Source organism: Arachis hypogaea, chromosome 4 (assembly GCF_003086295.3).
Source record: "Arachis hypogaea cultivar Tifrunner chromosome 4, arahy.Tifrunner.gnm2.J5K5, whole genome shotgun sequence".
Lineage (NCBI taxonomy): Eukaryota > Viridiplantae > Streptophyta > Magnoliopsida > Fabales > Fabaceae > Arachis > Arachis hypogaea.
Genome location: NC_092039.1, coordinates 110,582,186 through 110,606,380, shown reverse-complemented (window position 1 = coordinate 110,606,380; position 24,195 = coordinate 110,582,186). Strand labels below are relative to the sequence as shown.

Here is a 24,195-nt window from a genome sequence, read left to right as displayed (position 1 = left end):
TTAATTATTATTTTTTAATTAATCTAATTTTTAAAAATTAATTTTTTTTTATAAATTATCTCTCTAATACAATTTAATTTTATACAATAATATCAATTTTAATTTTTTAATTCAAAAATAATGATTTGACTAGTATATTATTTTTTTTAAAGCTAACTATTTGAATTAATATTAAAAAATACAACTAAAATCAAAGTGTCCATCCATTTATACATATACAACTAAAATCAAAACAAAATTGCAAAATCAAGTGTTAGATCGCACAAATACAACTAAAATCAGAATCACCACATGTGTATGAGTTAAGAAAATAACTAATATTGAGATTTTTGCATTTAGCACGATTATGACTATTTTAATCACATCTTATTAATCAAATATCAATAAGATAAAGTTATATCAATAAGAATTTTGAGTATGATAGGCAATTAAAAAAATATTTTTACAAGAAAGAAATAAAGAAGAAAATAATTTGAAGATATATTTATTTTTTTATAAAAAAAATTGAGAAAAGGACAAATCGATCCCAAATTTTTCGATCTGCGGTTATTTAAGTTTCTGAGGAGTTGAAAATACATTTTGAACTTTTTAAAATCTAGACATATCGATTCCTAAGTTTAATTTGTCCAATTTTAAAAACTTTCTCACGTGTGTATCTGTATCAATCAGGTCAGTACAACGGAAATCACATTTGATTTTTCTATTGAGTCTGACACACCCAAATGAATACGAAAGATTAATATTTTTAAATATATTTTTAAATTCTCGAAAACTTAAATGTCTACTGATCAAAAGATCAAGAACATGTTTGTTTCTCAAAAAAATTTGATCATTCTCTTCAAAATATTATAAAGATTAATTATTCTTAATAATTTTAATATTAAAAATCTTTTTTAATAATTAAATTTTTCAAATTGTTTTTGTAACAATTTTCCGAGTTTATTGTTATATATTCTTTAGGATGTAATGCTTAACCGTACAAATGTATGCTCCTAAACTAAAGCTTAAAATTCGTCAAATGAAATAAAAAAGCAAAGCTGAAAGAAAAGGATACAACTTTTTATTAAGGAATGTATTCTTTTGCTTTATTTTTATTTAATTTTTTGGCGTTAATTCCAAATTTACAAAATCGTAATTAGGGTTTTTGATGGAGCCCAATTTTCAATTTCTCACCAACCCAGTCCCATTTTCCGTCCAAATTCTTGCTCCATTCATTCACCATGTGTCACTGCCACCTTCCCAACTAACCTAATTTTTCCACCATCTCCATTTCCTTTCACTCTCACTCCATTTTTTTTTCCCTTTTCTTTTCTCTCACTGAGGGATTGCCACATTTACAATATACAATACAAAATTTAATAATTTGATTCTCTTTCTTCGTTAATCCTTCACTCTCTCCATGTTCTCACATTAATTACTCACCTTAGGCTTACACTACTCCCTGTCACTTTGGATTCTCCAGAAAATATCATAAAGTTGAAGGAGGAAAAGAGAAGGGTTTTTCCATTTCAAGGTTTCAGTATTCCTTCTTGGACTCACTAGTCACAATAACAAGGGTTTTTCTGCACTCACTCTAGAGTTCAGATCCAGGTAAAATCTCCACGAATCATCCTTTTCATTTACCAAAATTTTGATCTTTATGTTAAAATTTTGATTTCTGGAATATTTGTGCATGATCATGGGTGAATGAATGAATGATTTCTTGCTGTGATGATGATCATATATGTGGGGATTATTTGATATTTGTTCCATTTTTTTGTTGCCAAATAGTGTTTTTTATTTTATATTAATTTTTTTATGTTAATATTAGTGTCCCAGATCAAATGGCAGCCATGGCGCAGCTTCGTTTTTCACCTCTCTCTGGTCACTACCATGCCTCTGTTTTCCCAACATCATCATCATCTCAGCCCCAGAATCAATCTTTGTATCCCATCAAACTACTACCACCAAGATTGAAACTTTCCTCTGCTGGAGGTGATGGGGGAAACGGGATTGGACATGGTGGAAGTGGCGGCGGCAGTGGTAGTGGTGGTGGAAGTTGGGGTCATGAAGGAGATCATAGTGATTCATCATCTTTTGGGCCTCTTGGTCTTTTCCTTAATGGATGGAGATCAAGGGTAGCTGCTGATCCCCAATTTCCATTCAAGGTTCTGATGGAGGAGTTGGTTGGTGTTAGTGCTTGTGTTCTTGGTGACATGGCTTCAAGGCCTAATTTCGGGTTGAATGAGCTTGATTTTGTTTTCTCAACCCTTGTTGTTGGTTCAATCCTCAATTTCACACTCATGTACCTATTGGCACCAACCATGTCAACTTCCTCATCACAATTACCATCAATTTTTGCGTCTTGCCCCAAGAGTCACATGTTTGAACCTGGCGCATACGGTCTGTTCGAACGGCTTGGAACCTTGGTGTACAAAGGAACCATCTTTGCCGCCGTCGGATTCGCAGCTGGACTAGCTGGAACTGCTCTCTCAAACGGGTTGATTGCGATGAGGAAGAAGATGGACCCTGATTTTGAGACCCCAAATAAGCCTCCACCTACAATGTTGAATGCTCTAACATGGGCAGCACACATGGGATTCAGCAGCAACTTTAGGTACCAAACATTGAATGGAATTGAGTTCTTGTTGGAGAGAGGGCTCAACCCATTTTTGTTCAAGTCCTCAGTGTTGGTTCTGAGGATGGTCAACAATGTCCTTGGAGGAATGTCCTTTGTGGTGTTGGCAAGGTTAACAGGAGCACAAAGTGTTGGTGGTGGTGAACACCAGAAGGAACAAGCTACTGTGGAGATTGGATTTGCTTCTGAGAAGGAGAAGTTGGTGGAAAGGGAAGAGGAATTTCAGAGCAGTAACCAATCAGCATCATCAAAGTGATTTTGAAAAATCACTCTTATGTTATTGCTTGTTTTCCTAATAGTTTATCTATCTTTTTTAAACCTTTTGTGAAGGGTTGTTGGGAGAGGCTTTTCTTCTAAGTTTTCTCTAGGTCCTTTTGATTTTCTTCTTTTCTTATTGTTATTGTCATCCTAATGTCATAACTTTAGAGAAACTATTGAGGCAGCACCAAAAATAAGTGAGTAAATGAAAAAGGGTAGATTTGAGATATTGGTAGTGGTGATCCAAATTTTGTGGCATTTTGATTGTTGTATATTTTTGGTGAAAAACTGATGGAAAAGGAACAACATAGGATTTGGTCACGGCGGCTTGTGATACCTGAAACAACAATGACACGCCAAAACATTATGGTCATCAGGTCATGCAGCTGGTTCTGATTTTGTTTCTGTTCATTTTGTAGGCTTTTCTTGTCGTTTGCTAGATCAATTATTGTATTAAAATAACCTGAGAAATCTTGTTTCAGCAGAAATTTGCACCAAATTTGTTGGAGAATAATTCTCTTAAGTAGGACAAGTATATAGGCCTTGATGAATATTAGAGTCGGCAAAATGGGTTAAACTTACAGTTTTACTTAATAATAATAATAATAATTTATCAAGTCATTTTGACATATTTTCAAGTTTAACTCCTGTCGGAATTGGACAAATGAAGGCAAGTTGATTGTCTTTCATCTCTGTTGTAAGAGAGGGAAATCATCGGGGTTTTATTTTTGTTATTATTATTTTTTTAAAACAAAGATAATTGGCAATAAAAGATTGTCTTATTTCAACTGTATTTTAAAATTTCGACAAAATTGATATTATTTTCAGGTTATTTTCTATTGACACCCTTATTTTATTTTCTATATTTTGGCATAATGTCTTCTCTTTTGAATAGAAATTAATCACTACAACGCAGAAATTAAGGAAAAGTATAGGGTACTAACACATTATCTGTCAACTTCTGCCAACTCTTATTTATATTTGTGTTTTATAGAAGTGTGTTCGTAAATGTGTCTAATAATTAATATATTTTAAATACATATATAAAGAGACACATCCAGAAAATATATCTATAAAGACACTTCTATTAAACACAGTTATAAAAAAAATATTTTTATTAGACACATCCATAAACACACTTCCATGAAACACAATTATAAATAAGAGTTGGCAGAAGTTGATAGATATGTTGTTGATAACGTAGCGAAAGTCTAGGAAGATTACTATATCGCCAAATTAATTCTAATCACAATTATTCCTATGAGGACATGTGAGTAGTTTTGTCTCATTCCCCATAGTAGGTAGGTATGCTTGGGATGCATTGTCATAGTTGTACATGGAGAAAATGACAGCTCAGCAGAGAAACCCAAAACAAGCCGCCCCCAACCCCCAAACAGAAAAAAGGCCAAAACCAAAAAGCTCTACATATCTCAATGGTTTATTATTATTATTATTATTCAGTATAAAAAAATTAGTTATTTATATAAAATACATATAAAAATATAAAATATATATAAAAATATGTTAAATAATATATATATAATTATATGATAACTAATTTTTACTGTGTACATCATATTTTTTTTTAGCATATTCAATTAACATTGTTCCCTTGAAGTCAACTTTGGATGAATTTTTCGGACTTAAAAGGGACATCTACCTATCTATTTTTGTGACATGGATGCCATTAATAAAGTATGACTTGCTTTATCAAATGAGCAGCTCAACTTTTTAATATTGAAGAGATCACCTTCTCAAGACAAATTTAATTAATAAAATTTGAAAATTTAAACTTGATACGTATATAAATAAGGGAAGCAAGACTTGAAACAGAATACACAACACAAGCATAAAAACACTTCTCTCCATGTATGTACTCTTATGAACATATGAATTAGGGAATATATATATCATTTTAGTTATATTGAGATAATAATATTAGTAAATATTAATACTAGAATTTTTTATTTATACTTTTTTATTTTATATTTATTTTCTCTTATTTATTTATTTATTTTACAACACCTATAACTTGATTTGTCTTTAAGGCACCAATTCTATATCATCATTTTATCAACACAACCAACAAAAATATACTCTTTCATTACTGTGGTAGGAGTATTATCTTCAGAACAAATTTAAAAGGAAAATTCCAATTTTGCAGCAGCAATTACAGCAAGTACACATTCACATAGGTACTTGGGGAAATAATTGTGCATATATAACACCTTTGGTTGGTATACTACAAGAACAACAAAAGCCTTATTCTATTAAGTGAAGTCTGGCATTTGGTTGGTATACAATTTATTAATTTGTTTTATGTATTGTTAAACAGTAACAAACTACTTCATAGATCTTGTTGAACATGGTCAAGAAAACAAGAGAAGTCATATATGATGATATATCAAAAGTGACAAGATGCTATAGTATTAGAAAATGGGCCAACAGCACCATGAAATATCAGATCTATATGTCACAACACCTATTGAGAGAGGATTAAAAAAAGAAAAAAAAAATCTTACCATTTCCACCTTTGGTAAAACTATATATACAAGTAAAAACTCATGTATGACACATAAGGCACATGTTCTAAACAAAAACTTGGTTGAATTGTAAATCTGATTCTCTCTTTCCACATCCTTCATTGACAATCTCTCCAAATTTGTGAAGCTATGTCTTCAGAGATTGAACTAAAGAAATGCATATTACAGTTGCAGGAACATTAGAAATCAATCTTCCACGAAATGAAGCATAGTTGAGCTCTTATCTTACAGCTTCAGGTGCAGAATTGCAGTAAGGTGTATGCAAGCAAACCAACCTAGTGAAAGTTAGACAGAGTGTAGCAAACCCCATACCGAGAATGAGGCCACATGTGCTCTTCCTCTTATCCAAACTAAGTGCTCTTTTAACTATAGTTACAAAGCTAGGGAACAATCCACCACAAGCAAGAACCATTATGTGATCAAGGCCACTATAGTCAATACCGGTGAGGATAGCCCCTATTGCTGATATTGGACCCATAAATCCGATTATGGCAGCAGAGGCAAGGGAACCATGCCAGCTATCTGTGGCACCGAAGATGCAGCTAGCCACAGCTGCGCCTCGAGGGAGCCCATGTAGGGAGACCGGAAGGACCATGTGACGACCAAGTCCGTATGCTTTTGGTGCAGCCACTCCCAATGCTAGTCCTTCTGCTAATGCGTGAAAAGCGACTGTGCCGCATGATATGAATGATTGAAGGGTGTGAACACTAAGTGGAAAACCTGTAAGTGTAGGCAAGTCACCACCCGAGGTCTTTTTGGATGCCATCTTCAATACACTTGAGGAGGTAAAATGGACCAATGAAGCCCCCATTGCCAGGAGTAACATAATGGGAATAAGTCCTAATTTTGAAGACAAAATAAGCTGCATTGGTCGCCAGGCTCCAAGAACAAAGGCAATGCCACAACCCGTGCCCATAAGGAGAGCATGCTGGAGATGAAACGCAAGAGCAAATGCAACCAGGATAACTCCACCAAGTAATGGCCCCAGGCCAAAAAGTAGTGAGACAAAGAAGCCAGAAGCATCCTCAGAGCTGTAATAAAAGAAATCAAAATTCAGGGAAGGAAAACGAAAAAGTCTATATCAGAAGGAATACGAAAGAAATTCCAGTATTCTGCAGTATTTTTCTTTTTCAAATTTTAGCAAAGGATGGATAATCAATACTAATTGTCCAAGCCAGAATCCAAACAAAATAATACAGTTGATAAACCAAAAGGAACCTGTCCCCTAACGGAAAAAGATGGGAAAAAATAAAAAATTCAGCAAACTCACTTGTAGTTATGAGTGAAATTCTGAAATAAGGTGCTGAGAGCTTCCATGAATGCTACAGAAAGGGTTGCCGCTGATGCAACCTGTGAAGCTGAGGCTTCCTGAAACCGAAAAGAGAAGAGAAATTAATATTGCATATCTAAAAAGCATGTTGGACTTGAAGGACAGATCCCATTTGCCATCCCCACCACATTTTATGCTTCCTATCGAAATATTTGGAGCCCTCATTTGTATAGAGATGTTATGCTAGTAGGCTGATTTGAACTTGACCTACATTATTTGTTAGTATAAAGAAAAGAATTATATTATAGTAACAAATCATCTCACATCAATAATTCAGGGCTTCTCTTGTCCCTTTTTCATCTTTCCCCCATAAATTTCTAGTCAGTGCAAGCTTGAACACTGCTAAAAATCTCATGAGCCAGACAAACCTTCACCTAATTGCTTAGGTTTTAGGAGACTTCGTTCATGACACCCGCATCCCGAAAAAAAGGATAAGGCAGATGAAAATATCTATTGTGTAAAATAATAAATTGCCAATAACCTTGAATGCATCAGGAAGAACTTCTGCAACAACCATCCAAATCATGCATCCAGCAGCAAATCCCGTACAAAAAGGAAGGAACTTGCTGAATGCATCAGCACAAATAAATGAAGGAACAGCTACAATTGGCTGCATCAACATATGAATAAGAAGTTAACCAACTAAACTAAAGTCAAAAACAAGGTTAAACGTCTGCTAGACACGAGAATTGCATACTTCTATATGCCTATTCTTTTTTGACTTCAACAGAGAGAGTGTACCAAGAACCACAATTAAAAGCAAAGTTATATTATATAATTCAGAAAAGCAGCTCTTCAACTGCTGACTTAACTCAATATTTTGTTTACTTCAAAAAGTAATATAAATCAAAAGTTATCTTTAAGAAGCACCTGAGGTAAAGAAGTGATTACACTCCACAACATAGCATTTTGTGGAGAGACACCCCTTGATGCCAGCACCATGCTCACCGCTAATCCCTCTGGGATGTTGTGTACAGCAATAGCCAAAGTTACCAACAGGCCTTGAGAAAAACCCTTTGAGCCAGCAAAAGAGACGCCAACCCCAGATCCCTCCCCAAAAGAATGGAGAGTCATTATTCCAATCACAAGAACAACTTTAGCTGCATCTGCACCTTTTAAATCCAGCATGCTTACATCCCCATATTGCTCAAGAAACTGAAACCCAAGAGATTATACAAGACACAAATAAGATCATTATAAAACCAAGATAAACCACTAAGGTAAATTCAAGAAAACTGTAACAAAAGAAAAGAGCATCTGAGAAGAACGGGAAATCGAAAGAAGCTGGCCATGATACTTTTTACTAATGATCAATTTATCAATCTATCATTTGAGCCTCAGCAATTCAGCATTGAGTATCAAGATAGGTATCAGTACACAGAGGCACATAGCTACACCAGGCATATATTTTTTTTATGCTAAAAGTAGAAAGATAGTGATAACAATCGGAATGGATCCTCTCAATTGGTATATGTCAAGTGTAGATTTCCTCCATTGATCATACCAGGGCCGACCTTGTCAATCAAAATTGAAATCTCACCCTTGACATGGTCAAGATTTTCCAACCGAGAGAATCTGCTCCGATGATATGATATGAACTGATTAACAAAAAAATTTATTATCACCTTCTTGCATAGCCAAATAAAGATTCCACCAGATAGAATCCCAGTGACAACCCAATTTCCCGCACCAAATTCCTGCCCTTCCTGTATGAGGTCAAAGCTTGCAGCCAACATGACACCTGCAGCCATTCCATTGCACAATCCAGCCCACTGCGGATCAAGCTCCACAAAGAAGAAGGGCACAGCACCTAAACCAGTGGCAGCTGCCATCGCCAATGTAAATAATGCGACTGTAGAAATAGAAACTCTATTATTTCCACCCTTCCTATTAGTCTTCATAGTATTACCATCCTCAAACTTAAAGGAACCCTCTACACCAGTTCCATCAAATACATTGGCTCCTACATCCTTATCCGGGGCAGATCTGACTATTTGTGAAACTCCTCCTTCAGATTCCGCGTTTGAAATGCCAAATAGAAGAACACTTGAGACTAAAAACAACAAGGTAACACATAACCTAAGCTTTAGATTTGGAGCCATGCGCAACATATAACCCCTCTACCCAAATAAAACTGTCACACTCTTTATGCCACTAGCCCCAAATCAAAATCCTCCAAAAGCTACAACTCCATAGCCAATGGAGGAAGCACAACACAAGCTTCTTCAACCAGCTTAATTGAGGAAGCAGTTGTTGATATCATCATCAAAGTCAATGCAATTCAAAAAGTCACCTGAAATGCATAATGCAGCTCAAAATTGATACAGGGTACTAGAAATTCAAGGCCATCCTACCTACACATACAAGAAACCGAATTATTAACACACATTCAAATTTATAATAGCATGGACAAGCAGTGTAATTTATTTCCCAAATAGAAGAACCAATAATATCATATCATATCATATCATATACAATTCATATCCAAAACCCAATTAAAACCCAAAATTTGACATAATCATTATCTCAACAACCCCCCCAGCCCCCCAAGACAATTCCAAAAAAAAAAAATTCCTTCTAAAATGGATGTAAATTTGAAGCTTTATTTGCAGAAGGTGAAGAAAAGTGAGAATCACATACATGATTGGGGCATTGCTGGAAAGCGGCAGATAAAAGAAGATGAAATGGGATTAAAAAGAAGTGAGAGGGTAAAAATAAGAAGAGTGGAAAAAATGGAACCCTGATTGAGTAGAAGTAGGGAGAATTGAAAGAGAGAAGAGGGTGTTTTGTGAAGAATTGAAAGAATAAAAGGGAAAGGGAAATTAAATTTCAGTTTCAGGGGGTTCTCAAAACCAGCGACTTAACGCACGCGGAAAACCAATGCATTTCAATTTGCAAGCTTATACGCTGTCTTCTCTTGTTATTCTAACCATAAACTATAACATTATTATATATCAAACTTGGATTAGTCAATTGGATAATTTATTCATAAATAATGAAAATGAAAACAAAATTAAAACCAATAAAATTTATCCTTTTTTCATATTTTAGCCATAAACTTAATTTTTTTAATTTAATAATATATTTTAGTTTATACTTTTAAATATTTTTGATTAATTAATCAAAAATAATAAATTTGATTAACTTTTTAGTTTGAGAATTCTGATTTTAATTTTGTTAGGTAAACAACAAAAATTATAGATAATGTGAATAATATATTATATTTCACGCCAACTAAATATGAATAAACTTAATTAATTTAAAATTTGAATTTTAAAATTAAAATTAATTTTTTTACCCTATTATTTATGTTGTTAAAAGAATGTTATTCTCCTCTAATTTCTCTTCCAATTTTACTTGATATATATAATAATTTATTAGTTAATAATAAATTTTTAATTAAAATTCCAATATGCAACATGTTGTGAATTCAATTAATGATAAAGTTTTAAGTTTTTAACAAAAGTATAAAACAACTAAGGGTATATTTAGATTAACATTTGCAAATGGACGTCGATATAAATGTATTTTTATAAAGTTAATTTTGATCAAAATTAGATTGATGCTAATATAATTTGTGTCTGAATATTTTTTATCAAATGTGCTTTCGAGAAAATAAATCATGTTTGGATTATATTAACTAAAATCACATTAAAATATAAAATTACTAAAAAGGACATCATTTATATCATTCTTTATATTATTTATGTAAAAGATAAAATATTATTAATTTTAATTTTTTTAAAATGTAAATATTATTATATAAATATAATAAGTTAATTAAAATATATTTAAATAATAAATATTATTATATGATTTAAAAAACAAAAAATTTAAATATATGTAACTATGAGAAATTATAAAATAAATATGATATTATATGTTGTGCAAATTGATATGTATGATAAGATAATTAAGAGATTAATTTTTTTGTGTAGTGTACCAGTTTAAATATGTATAGAGAATGATGAGTAAATTAAAATGCCTAGTAATTTTTATATCCCATATAGCCTTTTGCTTTTGAAATTTATTGTTACTCATTCTTATGATTTTGTATAAATTAAAAAATTTATAATCATAAAAAACATAAAAAAAATTCAAGAACATCAACAATATAATTTCTTTTAATTTTTTTTAAAAAAATAGTAGTTTATAAGTAACAAATACAAACTATTTAAGATAAAATATCTATTACTATTATAAAAAAAATTGAGTTCATACCAATGAAAAAATCTATTCATATTGGCAGGTAATAAAAAAAATTATGAAGAAAAAAAAGTATTCACTCACAGATTGTTGTCATCGAATAAACTAGTTTTGTAATTTCAAAGTCATTCTTCTTTGTATCTAAAATTTTATGGAAGAATCATTTTTAAAGGGAAAAAATATATGAAAAAGGGTATGGTTAGTAAAAAATAAATTAGTCTATCATAATTTTCCAACGACATTGATAATTGAATGTTAAAACATATCCAACATTGCTTTTGAAGACCATACATTTGAAAAATACTAAACATTGATGAAAAAGAAGAAAAAAAAGCCAAACAAAAAAAAACAGTAATAAAATATATATTTGTTGGATGAAACATTAAATTAAAAACACATTAAACTCAAAATATTTTTGACAAAGTTGTTAAATAGTTAATTTTTATTTTAGTAGTTAAATATTTACTTGAAAAAAAAAGTGAAATGTATATAAATAAAAATATTATTATATATTAAAATTAATTACTATAAACTCAGTTGTCTATATATAGTATATACTATAAATTCAATTTTCAAATTAAACGTAATTCGATACAAAATAACACAGATTATAGGAAAAACAAGCTGAACAGCAAATTTAATGCCAGATTTATTTTTGTATTTTTATTATTTAGTAAGCATTTTGTAATTCATAAAAATTGGGGTGATATAATCTTTAGATAAAAGTCATTCTATTCAATTTTCAGACATTAAAATACATGTCAAACACATTTTTAACATATCATAAGATTTTCTCTCTCAAAAATCCGTACTTTTTAAAATTTAGAAAATAATATATTTGATATGTATCATGCATAATCCGTGCTATTTATAGCGGATTACGTTCAATTTAAAAATTGTTATATTCCGTAACGATTTATATAGATATAGAAAAATTATAAACATATCTATTATTTTAAAAAATTGTAATCTAATAAATTTAGAGTCCAATTAATTTATTTAAGTAATTTGTCATATTTTTAATATATATTTTATATATATTTTATATTGATAACTAATTTTAGTGATCAATTTTATACAATATACAGTTATCATGATTGGTATATAGATATTTATATTTATTTATATAGATAGTTGCTAATTTAGATATCTAATGACGGTTGAATAGTTAATTTGTACGTAATAATGTGTAATGTGACACCCATTATGTTGTGTGTAATGAAAAAAATAAATATTAAGTCAGAAATGATAAGCCATGTTCCACTTAAAATAATAACTAATAAATAACATCAACGTGTGATGTTACTTCTAGTTCTAACTCTGCCAATAATCCTAATCAATTTCGCACTACCATTTGTCAAATAAAATACTCTCATAATTATACTATTAAATATGTACCAAACTAATAGTCAACAGGTCAAATCTAGCCATTAATACAGCCATAATACATTTCTTATTCTTTTTCTCTATCTCTTTTTTCCTCGTTATGTTTGGTAATTAGAAAGTCCAAATATATTAAATGTGAATATGTTATATTTTCTACTTTCCTTATCCATGTTGAAATAGGATTTTTTTTTAAATAAATATTTTATTTATTAAAATAAATAATTTATAATATTTTTATCATAATACATCGAATTTTTTATTTCATTTACAGTATAAACAAATATATATATTTTATTTAATAGTATTATTTTGTTTACATATATGTGAATAATTATGACATTTATAGTGTAAACGAAATAAAACTACAAGTATCTCGTATAAACGAGATAAGAACGGTACACAATATGTGTTCAAATGTGATACGGCCACATCGTCTAATAATGCCTTATCTTATTTATCATAATCTTATTTCGTTTACATTATAAACGAGATAAGATATAAATTGGTTATTTTATTTATTTTTAAAAAAATTCCTGTTAGAATATTCCCTGAACTAAATTTGATGCTTTGCCAATAAGAAATGTATAAACAATCCTCAAAGCTAGTTGTATCCTAACATGGTTGGTGATAGTAAACGCCTAAACTATAATTATTAGTGAATTACTTTGCACTAAACATAGCTATTCTAATTCTATGGGATAATGACATATTTGGTGCATGCTTATATTTTATACTGAAGATAAATATCAATTATAAAATAAATATGTATAATTTATAAAAGATTATACAAAAATAAGTGTCATTAAAAAATGAGAAATAAACATTCATCATTTAAATAAATAAATAAATATATAAGCTAATAAAAATAAGTAAAACTGAAATATTTGGTATATATATTTCATTGTATTAAAGGTTATGTAAAATATATCTACTAATAATATGGTATAAAATCTATTTATATTATATAAAAATTGATATTAAATTATTATAGATGTATTTATGCCATATTTTAAATTGTAAGCTATAATTTAGATTTCATTATTTTTATTATTTAGTACTGAATTCATATTACAATTTCCGTAAGTTCAGTTGGCTCAATCTCTAGTGGTTAAACCAATGATTAAATAATAACTAGTTTAATTACCAATTCAATTTTGGTAAATGTGGTCCTATAGATACTTGTTAAGGATACTAAAATAAAAAAAATAAAATAAAATAAAACAAATTCTCTTGATGCGCTTAGCGTCATTAGGAGCTTTAAAATTTTATTTTCTATAAAAAAATTGATACTTTTTGTTCTTAAACCCTAATGAATGTCCCCTCCGGCTCTACTATATTAATATGTTTGAGGTTGCAAAAGGATATATATTCACTTGTTACAGTGTTAATCCTAATAGATACTATCTGCATAATATTTTAAAGGTTTAATTATTTTTTTAGTTCTTATTAAATTTTTAATTATATTTTTATATATTTTTTAGTTAAATTTTTATATTATTTTTATTTTTATAATTAAAATCTTTTAATATAAAAAATATTAGAATTAATTAAATATTTTTTTAAATTAAAAATATTTACAATAAAAATTTGATTGTTAACCGTATATATTTTAAGAAAAATATTCTATTAATTTTAATATTTTTTATATAAAAGAATCTAATTATAATATTAAAATTAGGGACTCAATTAAAAATAAAAAGTATAAAGACCTAATTAAAAATTTAATAAAATTATAAAGACTAATAAAGTAATTAAACCTATTTTAGAAAAAGTAAAATGACAAATAAATTTTTGAGGATTTACATTTCAGATAAATTAGTCCGAAAAAAAATATCAATAAAATCCTCCATGATAATAACATAAACAAGTTAGTTTAAATTATATTAAGACCTTCTATCCTAATTATAAAGGCTAATTTAAAAGTAATATGTTCAGATTTACTATCTTAAAAGATTTTATTAATACTTTTTTTCTTTAATAATTATTCTGTCCAAAATATAAATTTTCAGGAATTTATTTATTATTTTACACTTCTAAAAAGCATTACAACAATAACTCAAAACATCATTCTAACATCTCAACTAGTCACTATGCTAAGTAAAATTAAGCTATAGTTACCAGTTAATTAGAATGAGTAACCAGTTCCATGTTTATCTACTGTAGGGACCGATAATAATTATAGAAATATTATGCAAAAAATCAGTTATGCATGTATTGTTTTATACATTTTTAGTATAAAATTTCATATTCCAATATGCAGTTTATATTTTATAGGGTGATTATTTTTGTAGCCCATTTTTTGTATATTAACAAGTGTACTTTTACATTAAAATATTCTGGTATTGTCAAATTTACATAATGGAAAAGATAAATTCACAAATGGTCCTATTTAGCAGTTTTCAACATGAGTCAGTTGATACGTTTTTACTGAAATTTTGTTGCCAGAAAACGATTTCTATCACTTGCTTGGCATCAACGTGGAAGTATTGTTGAAATGGCACCACTAACAAGGCAAATTTCTGAAGCAGATGAAGATCCATGATGGTCCTTACTTGGCATGAATGATGATGATGATGATGATTGCACTGAACTGTCATTATGGCAAATGATATCTGAGAAAGAAGTTTCTGTTCCCGGCAGCATTGCGGCGATGTTTTCAAGCTCCCTCACAACATCAAGCATTGATGGTCTCTTCTGAGTAACATCATGGCAACAATTTATGGCCAGAGTTGAGAATCTCTCAATACAATCTGAGGGGTAGGAACCCATTTTACTGTCTATGATGGAAAATATCATGCCTGAATTATAAGCCATATTCACCTGAAGCAATCAAACAATCTTTGTGTCATGGAAACAGCTTATTGATTTTCATTTTCTTGGTTCAATATATCATACTCAATGAAGATGTCTTTCTTTCTTAAACAGTCAAACATCTCAAATCATCTAACAGTTCTCGCTTATCATCTTCGTAGTCACCAAAGATGATTATAGAATAAACAAGTACCTCGCGAACAATGTTTTTCCCATGTGATATTGGCTGCATGCCAGTCAAAAGCTCCATAAACACAACTCCAAGACTATAGACATCGCTCTTATCTGTCAATTTATGAGTTAACAAGTACTCTGGATCCAGATAACCCTGCAAGAAAACTAACAACTTAAGGAATGTTCTAATCAACCTGCAACTAGAATTAGTCTTAAAAAGCCTGCATAGGAATTTCATAATTGCATTGCCAATGATTGCATAGTTTAATGATAGTCTTACTGGTGTTCCCTTCACAACTGTTGACACATATTTAGGTTCATTCCCTTCATCTAGCAGTGGTGCAAGCCGCGACAGTCCAAAATCTGCAACTTTAGCAATCATCTTGGAGTCTAGGAGTATGTTTGATGCTTTGATATCTCGATGGAATATCGGAGGATTCGCCTCAGTATGCAGATATAGTATTCCTTTGGCTGAACCAATCGCGATGCGCAATCTCATACCAAATGTTAAGTTTCCCTTTGTGCCTGCCACATTATAATATCCATAAAGTTAGCCCTTTAATCATGGTTGTTAACTCTCTTTTCCTTATGTTGTTCTTAATCTTTTTCTTGCCTTTTACTAATTTGATTATCAGATGCATTTCCTTTCTGATTTGACTTTTAAAACTTCCACTCAAGACAATATCTCATTTTAGGAGTGAAAGAGAGATTCTTCAAAACAAATTTATAGAAGTTTCATACAAATTTAATCCTTATGAACTCACAATGCAAATAAATTAGGTAGTAGCAGATATCTGTATTGTACTTGACTTTTAGACTAGTTCTAATAGATTTCAAAGGAACTACATTCTCATACCTGAAAGCCAATCGCGTAAGTTGCCATTAGGCATAAATTCATAAACAAGCATCTGAGTCAGAAGAAATATTTATTGTGAATAAAACAAGTTCAAATTGATATCATGGAACTCTAATGTAAAAGTTATGACAGAATCTTATATAAGAATATGAGTATGATTTCTAACTTCAGAAGATTTCTTGACTACACCAAGCAGTAGGACCATTACATTCTTTATTTTGATCACATAGTAATTACAAAATACCTGCTCCCCTTCTTGATCACAATATCCAATCAAGGAGACTAGATTTCGATGATGTAACCTCGATAATAGTTCAATCTCATTCAAGAATTCCCTTGTTCCTTGTAGGGAATCTTCTTGTGCTCTCTTTATGGCAACAATTGTTTCATCAGGTAGAGTGCCTTTATAAACGGTTCCATAACCTCCTCGGCCGACTTGATTCGAACTGCTAAAACTATCAGTGGCAAGAACCATTTCTTTGAAAGTGAATTCTTTTACACCATCTATTTTGATAGGAATACTAGAGGCTGCAAAACGAATAAGCATTTCGATCACAACTGTTAACTATAAACCGAAAAGTACACTATTAGAAGACATCTCAAAAGGCCTTATGTATGTAATAACTCACAGCGACGTCTTCTCGAAAATGTGTCCTGGTTTTTGATATCTCTTCTTAGAATAATGAGAGTTACTATTGCTGAGATTGCTATAACAACTGCCACAGCTGCTACTACAGCAAAAATTATTTCCAATCTGCTACTTTTGCTCTTTTCTGATTTTGTAATTACTATGGAAACAAGCACAAAAGAAGGATCAAACAATAAAACTAAAACAGGAAATTTGGACAAGAATTTTCTGCTGTCATATTATGTAGACAAGATTCTCTGCTTTTGTTTTGCAAAAATCTCCACTTACTTTAAAGAGAAGCAAATGTGAATCCTATTAGTTTTTATTACCCTACAAGTGGTGACATGGTACTAGAACAAAAGTATAAGATGTGAATTCAACATAAAAACTAAGCATTGCAAAATTGGAAGCTAGACAGAAAAAGAAAAACTTACAATATGCATAAGGTCCCTCAAGGGTGAAATTCAAAAGTTCATATGGCCCATAAAAATCACTTCCACCAAAATTCCATGATGAGAATATGCTTCGCATTCGATAGACCTCAGATGAATTGAACTCATTGTGTGAATAACTAGCCTCAGGAAAGAGTTTCAAATACATCCTAAGACGAGTTTCTTCTTCTTCCCAAGAATATGAATCTATTGATAGCTGATAGAAGTCCAAGTTCAAAGCATGGGTAACATATGATCTAAATGAAGCTTTGTATGGTGGGAAGAAAGAAAAACTCGGGCTTTTCAGCCGGTATCCAATTCTAAGAGGTGATGCACAAAAGCAAGGAATAGGTGAATCTGGGACATATTCAAAGAAATCATTCACTGAACAAGCTTGAGGGGGACATGTAGTTGTTGAATTTGTTAAGTAATTGTCTTCTTCTTCTCCTTCAAATCCACATTGTTTGGCCAATATTCCACTAGTTTGAGAACTCTTACATATAGGATTTCCTCCAAGCCTTGTAAGAAAAAGAAACAACAAAACACAAGAAAAGTAAATTATTCTGACAACATAGGCAAAACCAGTTTTTGCATATCATTTTCATAGTTAACATGAAATGCATAAGAGGTGACAAAAAGACTTGTATTGTTGATTTAGACTAAAAGAGTACCTTAAGGTGACGTTTGGCGGAGGACTCGGATCTCCCAAAATTCTTGAAAGTGAGTTGTTTCGTAGGTCGCTGCATAAAGTAGAAGAACACATAAACATACACAAGTTTGAAAAATTAGTAGGTTTCTGATTCAGTATTTACATTGTTAATTTAGCATTAGTAGTGAGAGTCATCTTCTGCCATATCTTAGCAGAGATTGATCCTGAAAAGTTGTTGTTCTCAAGAGACCTGTATTTGGCAATAAATTAGATATCAAATCACTTGAAAGAATAAATTCATTAAATTTAATAATTTCAAAGATGTCATGTTATAATGAAAACTTTCTCACAATCTTTGAAGAGAAGGTAGCTCTGAGAAGTATCCAGGAATTGATCCATTCAGATTGTTATTAGAAAGATCACTGCAACAGCAAGAAATGACTAAATGGAAATCATTGCTACTGAAACAAAATTAAACTAATAGACTAGATCATACATGGTAGTCATATTTTCAGCAAGTTTTTTCGATGGTATGGGTCCAATAAGATTGTTCCAGCTAAGATCTCTGAAATAGAAGAGCAGGCAGACTAAATACATCATCAAGAGTAAACAGTTCCTACTATCATCACGCATCGACACGAAGCAAAGACACGAGGCGTATGGTATAGTTAAACATACAGATAGTAAAGCTGTGGTATTGAACTGAGATCAGGCACTTCTCCTAGCAAACTGCAGTTTCTGAGACTTCTGTTATGTCAAAATATAAAAACATCAGTTCAGGTAACAAATTCAAGTTATAGAAAAATCTTAAACTAGTTTGAGTTCATATTCTTCTTTTCTGTATGTTTTTCCTCATAGAATAATTTTAACTCATTGCTGTTTTGTTGATCTCTCTACATTTAATTCCAAAACAAAACAAGCCTTCAAGATTTAGAAGCTGTATTGTACTTAATAGCACTTACAATTTTGCTAGTCTAGATAAGTTTGCATAGGAAGAAGGAACTCTGCTCCCTGTGAAGTGATTGTTATCAAGTTGGCTGCAACAAGAAACGAACAAACAAGAAGCATGCCATAATGTTAGGATGCAGTAACTTCGCACCGGGCAACGAAAATTTCAGGATAAATATGCAATGCCCTGCATAGGTATTAAAGAATCAAATTTCCACAAACAAAGGAGTTTTTATTAGCTTGATAAAATTTGAAAGGCTACATAACAATATTATCATATCATACAATGCAGTAAGTTTGATATTTTTGTATCAGCATAATACCAACAATGCAATTGACCAATTGTTATAAACCAAACAAGAAGAGAATGCTAAATGAATCCTAGATTTTCACATCTTAACCTAAATTATATTGGAAGAGGAGAATATACAGTATCCGCAGCTGGGGTAACATGGAGAATTCTGGTGGAAGATAGCCAGATAAATTATTGGTATCCAGAAGCCTGTAAAGCCATTCCAACAAACAAAAAGTGAGAACAACTTTTAAACAAGAATAAATCAGAAAATAGACTAGAAATTCCTTAAAAACTCACAAGTGAAGGAGGTTGGATAGGTTTGAAAGATTGGGAGGAATTTGACCACTAAATGAGTTGTTGTTCATGTGGCTGCAAGAACACAAACAAATAAAGCATAACAAATGCACAAGTCGGCGAATGAAGGCGGTACGAAAATGGACTAACATGTGCTTGACAGAGCTCAAGTTGGCGAATGAAGGCGGTATTGGACCGGAGAGTTGGTTTTGATCAACTTGAAATCTGTTTAGATTTTGAAGATTGCCAAGCTCATATGGTAAATTACCTGATAGTGCATTTCCATTCAGGAGCCTGTGCACACAAATATGTCATCTTCTCACAAAAAGTAATGATTCAAACAAAGACTTAGTAGCCTTAGCAATCTTACAAGAGTCTCAATGATGTGATATTTCCTATCTCCCTGGGTATTCTTCCTGTTATGTTATTCCACATGAAGTTCCTTGGAGAACAAGAAACATGGAGATGTTAGAGTATTAACTAAAACTCTTTGATAACATTTCTAGATAAAATCTACTTTTTGTCCTGAAATTTGTCAGAAGTTTTAAAAATATTTCTAAATTTTATTCTGTTTCAATTTTGTTCTAAAAGTTTTCGATGTACATCAAATGTACTTCTAACAACGAAATTTTCAGTTGCTTGACAATTAGGAACCAGTGATAGAACTTTGCGTCTGACTTTCTACTGTTAAAGGTTGTCCTTGTGAAATTGTTTCTAAATTAGTCCTAACCTTTTTGAAAAATTAGCTGCTAAGGGTACATTTGATGCAAATTAAAAATTTCTAGAACAAAATTGAAACAAAATAAAACTTAGTATGATATTTTAAAAACTTTTGACAAATTTCAAGGACAAAAAATATATTTTACCATAAACAAATGTTATTTGTACATATACGACATAGAACGCCGTGCTGACTTGTGGCACAAAATCCCATTCAAAATATGTACAAATAAAACGACTCGTTTAAATTGCTCACATTATCTCTAGTTGAGATAGCTGACCAAGTTGGGGTACCAAATTTCCAGAGAGATTCATAGTCATTAAGTAGCTTCAGTAAAATTAACATAACAAAAGTACAGTTAGAGAACACACAATTTATCTATAAAAATTAGAAAATAGAGAAAAAAAAAGTCATTACAGCTCTTTGACATGGAAATGACCATCAGCCCCAACATTTAGAGGACACAAGACACCATTCCAATTTGATGTACATGGATCACCTTTGTTCCAGTTCCACAAATGGTTTAAGGGATCAATCAAACTTTTCTTGATTTGTAACAATGCATTCACTGCAAATGGAACAAATATATACCAATGATCAAGGTTAATATTTGGAATAGTAGTAACTACCTTCTGCCAGCTAGGATGACTGTTGTAACTAAATAGTACAAATACTAAACTACTCTTGGAGTAGCTTCCCCTATAAGCTATCTTTCTCTTGTGTATAAACTGAAAACTCACTCAATTGAGATTTGAGAAATCACAATATACAGTTCAAAAAACACTCTCTCAAATTAACTAATCTCCATAAACACTTTGCTGACACTTGAATTAGAGGGCTATTAAATTACTCTGTCAATTTATATAGTTTCACCAAATTTATAATTAAGTCCCTATAGTTTAAAAGTTTTATAATTTAGATTCTTACACTGTTTTAAATTTTGTAATTAGGTCCTTATCGTGCCAAAAACGTTAGAGTTATCAGAAAATTCCACCCCAAATTGAAAACACCCACATTTAAGAGCTAAATTCCTAAACTTGAATATCCTCTTATTTTTAGAATAGGTTTAATTACTCTGTTGGTTTCTGTAGTTTCGCGAAATTTTTAATTAGGTCCTTATACTTTTTTTTTCCTTTTAATTGGATCCCTGCACCAAATTTTTTTTTCAATCAAGTCCCTCTTGGTAGTAATTGACTTAATTGTATAGGGACCCAACTAAAAAAAATTGGTGCAGGGACTCAAATAAAAAAAAAAAAGTATAGAAACTCAATTGAAAAAAGAAAATTGGTGCAGGGATCTAATTAAAAGAAAAAAAAAAGTATAGAGACCTAATTGAAAATTTCGCAAAACTATAAAGACCAACAGAATAATTAAACCTTTAGAATATTATGATAAGTCTAATGTTTTTAGTAATACAAGGACCTAATTACAAAATCCAAAACAATATAAGAACCTAATTAAAAAGTTTTAAACTATAGAGATTTAATTACAAGCTTAATAAAATTATAAAGACGGTTAGAATAATTTAACCAAAAATAAAGGAAACTAATTTCAATGCTATGCAAGCATAGTTTTATCTATGGAGGCAAGAAGCCAAACGTAGAAAATTTTCAAAGTCAACGCATTCAAATTATACATAATTAAATCTGCAAACTCACCTTCTGAGGGGTGTGTGCTCTGTGCCACTGTTGTGGAAATTAAATAACAAAATGAAACAGCCAAAACATATCCATGTATCCTTCTCCTATTTGAAATCATAGTACCTAGAATAATAGAATTGTAGTTGAAATGAATAACGTGTAAATATATAGTATATTAAAAGTTAAAACATTTGAATAATGATAAGATTTATATAATCAACCAAATAAAAATGCCAAAGCTCAAGCTATGCAGTATTATTTGCAGAGAAGGAACATATAGTATTAACCAAAACAGAAAAGAGCTAAATCAAAGCTTGTGGAAAGGAAATTTCAAAGCTATTCAATTATTGAAATTTTTCTTTAATATATAGGAATTTCTCATACTATAAGTAGTTAGTTAATGATTATGATGTACAAAGAAAATATTAAAATTTATATACATTTTTAAGATGATTGTGAAGTTTAATAGCGTACCCGTGCTGGTTGTGCTCATCGCTGAAGCCAAAGGAACATTTCAAGCAAAGCATGAAGGATAAAGAGCTGAATCAATGATTAACTTATTCAGCAAAAAAATAAAAAATTATATATAAAAACAAAAAAGGAAAATTCAAATGAGGAAGCAGAAGCTCAGGCTCTTACTTGTGACGGTTACAAGTTTTCGTAGCACAAGTGAGAGTTTGCAGCACTGCTTAGTCTTTAAAACTTGTATATATAACTGTCGTAATATATTTTTTTAAAAAATTTAAATCGATAAAAAAAACATAAATAATTATATTTTTTAACATTTATTTAAATAAGAGTTTTTTTTAGTTTGTTTAATTTTTGTATATTTTTTTATTTATTTTATGTTTTTTTTGGAGTTTATCAAGAATCAAATTCTAAATCTTTTAAATATAAAATTTTAATATTATGTTATGATATTATTTTTTATAAAAATTTAAATTAATAAAAAAATAACATAAACAATTATATCGCTAACAATAATCAATGCAAGTGATTTAAGTAAATCCACTTTTCTCCTTTATAAAAAAGTCAAAACATAATAAATGAATATTGTTTCCAATTACTATCGGCATAATAAATATTTTCTCTCCGTGTTTTGCATTTTATAGTTATTAGTTAAGCCTTCTAAATTTCATTATGATATTACAACTTGCGTGGCAATTATCTATAGACAAATATATCAAGATATTTTCCCCTAAGTGTGTGTCAAATATTTAGTCTATGTCTCTTACGAAAAAATATTAGAACCATACAATCAGTCAACATTTATTTTTTTTTCTTTAAATTTTTCGTTTTCTCTTCTTTTATCCATTATTTGTTACTATGTTAGATGATTATCAATAAAAAAAAATTAATTCCCTAGCAAAACTCTCTTTTTTTTATAGAATAATTTACACAATAGTATTGCATAATATTTTATTATTTTACACTATCAACCTTTTATATAACTTTTGATCTTAATGAAATGATTATATATGATCATGTAAGATTGAAAAATGGTTCGTAGTATATGAAAATTAAACTACTCTTTTTTACGCATTAAAACATTAATAATGGTACGTAGCATATTTCCAAGTTTCTTTTTCATTTCTCCTAAAACCGTAAATGAAAATGGGAAAATTAATAACACCAATTTCTCAATATTCAGAATGATAAAATCCAATGTCCTTTAATACATTTCACTAATAGCAGACATGAAGGGCGGAAAAAAATTAACGAAAGAGAGAGAATGCGTTAAAAAAAATAGGGGTGAATCCGGATATCATCGAATATTATTCGAATATAATATTCGTATTTTTAAGTTTAGATTCGAATCGAATATAATATCAGATATATTTGTAAAATATAAAAATATTTTTAAAAATTTATTTTTGTTAAAAAAAATCAATAATTTTTTTATTCATTTAAATATGTTTATTTTTAAAATATTTAACTTATTTTTCTAAATAATAAAAAATAAAATAATTCAACATATATGATAATTAGTTAAAATAAAATATAAAAATAATATTTATTTATTATTTATTTATTTTTATAGATTTGCAGATATGCGAATATATATATAAAACTCGCAATCTGATCCTATTAATGTACAGATCGGATCCAATCTAATCTGATAGTCTTGTGGATCGAATTTATATCCACAATTTTTTGATTGAATTCGAATAAATACTATGGATATGCGAATTAGATCCGATCCATCAATACTCCTAAAAAAAAAAAGAAAAACAAGAAAAAAAAACTATTTTTAGATTTTAAAATATTATTTATACATAAAAATAATCATTAAATTAGATTTTATTTATTTGTGTATAAATATATATAATATAAATAGATATAATATTTAACTTATTTTTTATGTATATTTTATATTTTAATATATATTTTATATAAACAAGTAAGTT

At 30.0% G+C, this 24,195-nt stretch overlaps 3 protein-coding genes across 7 annotated transcripts; 1 reads left to right on the top strand and 2 right to left on the bottom strand.

The window, feature by feature from the left end:
• The first annotated feature begins 1,047 nt into the window (after positions 1-1,047).
• Positions 1,048-3,386, top strand: LOC112797258 (protein RETICULATA-RELATED 2, chloroplastic). 2 transcript variants are annotated; one of them, XM_025840104.3, is made up of 2 exons: positions 1,048-1,590; positions 1,811-3,386. In XM_025840104.3, the coding sequence occupies exon 2, from the start codon at positions 1,824-1,826 to the stop codon at positions 2,871-2,873; it is 1,050 nt and encodes a 349-aa protein (XP_025695889.1). In that variant the 5' UTR covers positions 1,048-1,590; positions 1,811-1,823; the 3' UTR covers positions 2,874-3,386. The 2 variants fall into 2 exon arrangements, with proteins under 2 accessions (XP_025695889.1, XP_025695890.1); XM_025840105.3 differs by having other exon boundaries at positions 1,094-1,590; positions 1,819-3,386.
• Positions 3,387-5,272: 1,886 nt separating this feature from the next.
• LOC112797257 (putative zinc transporter At3g08650) lies at positions 5,273-9,679 on the bottom strand. 2 transcript variants are annotated; one of them, XM_025840101.3, is made up of 6 exons: positions 9,389-9,679; positions 8,374-9,102; positions 7,619-7,903; positions 7,230-7,358; positions 6,689-6,786; positions 5,273-6,449 (listed from the first exon to the last, which is right to left on the bottom strand). In XM_025840101.3, exons 2-6 carry the CDS (start codon positions 8,857-8,859, stop codon positions 5,639-5,641), a joined length of 1,809 nt encoding a protein of 602 aa, XP_025695886.1. In that variant the 5' UTR covers positions 8,860-9,102; positions 9,389-9,679; the 3' UTR covers positions 5,273-5,638. The 2 variants fall into 2 exon arrangements, with proteins under 2 accessions (XP_025695886.1, XP_025695887.1); XM_025840102.3 differs by having other exon boundaries at positions 8,374-9,041; positions 9,389-9,670.
• Positions 9,680-14,622: 4,943 nt separating this feature from the next.
• Positions 14,623-22,493, bottom strand: LOC112797256 (probable LRR receptor-like serine/threonine-protein kinase At1g06840). 3 transcript variants are annotated; one of them, XM_025840099.3, is made up of 22 exons: positions 22,427-22,493; positions 22,262-22,327; positions 21,806-21,910; positions 20,565-20,715; positions 20,403-20,474; positions 19,797-19,868; positions 19,577-19,720; positions 19,430-19,501; positions 19,268-19,339; positions 18,852-18,926; positions 18,568-18,636; positions 18,386-18,454; positions 18,240-18,311; positions 18,053-18,139; positions 17,912-17,980; positions 17,244-17,758; positions 16,811-16,969; positions 16,426-16,709; positions 16,182-16,233; positions 15,606-15,850; positions 15,345-15,479; positions 14,623-15,160 (listed from the first exon to the last, which is right to left on the bottom strand). In XM_025840099.3, the coding sequence occupies exons 2-22, from the start codon at positions 22,278-22,280 to the stop codon at positions 14,813-14,815; spliced, it is 2,886 nt and encodes a 961-aa protein (XP_025695884.1). In that variant the 5' UTR covers positions 22,281-22,327; positions 22,427-22,493; the 3' UTR covers positions 14,623-14,812. The 3 variants fall into 3 exon arrangements, with proteins under 3 accessions (XP_025695884.1, XP_072092058.1, XP_072092057.1); XM_072235957.1 differs by having other exon boundaries at positions 19,695-19,720; positions 22,427-22,471; XM_072235956.1 differs by lacking the exon at positions 20,403-20,474.
• Between the last annotated feature and the right edge of the window lie 1,702 nt (positions 22,494-24,195).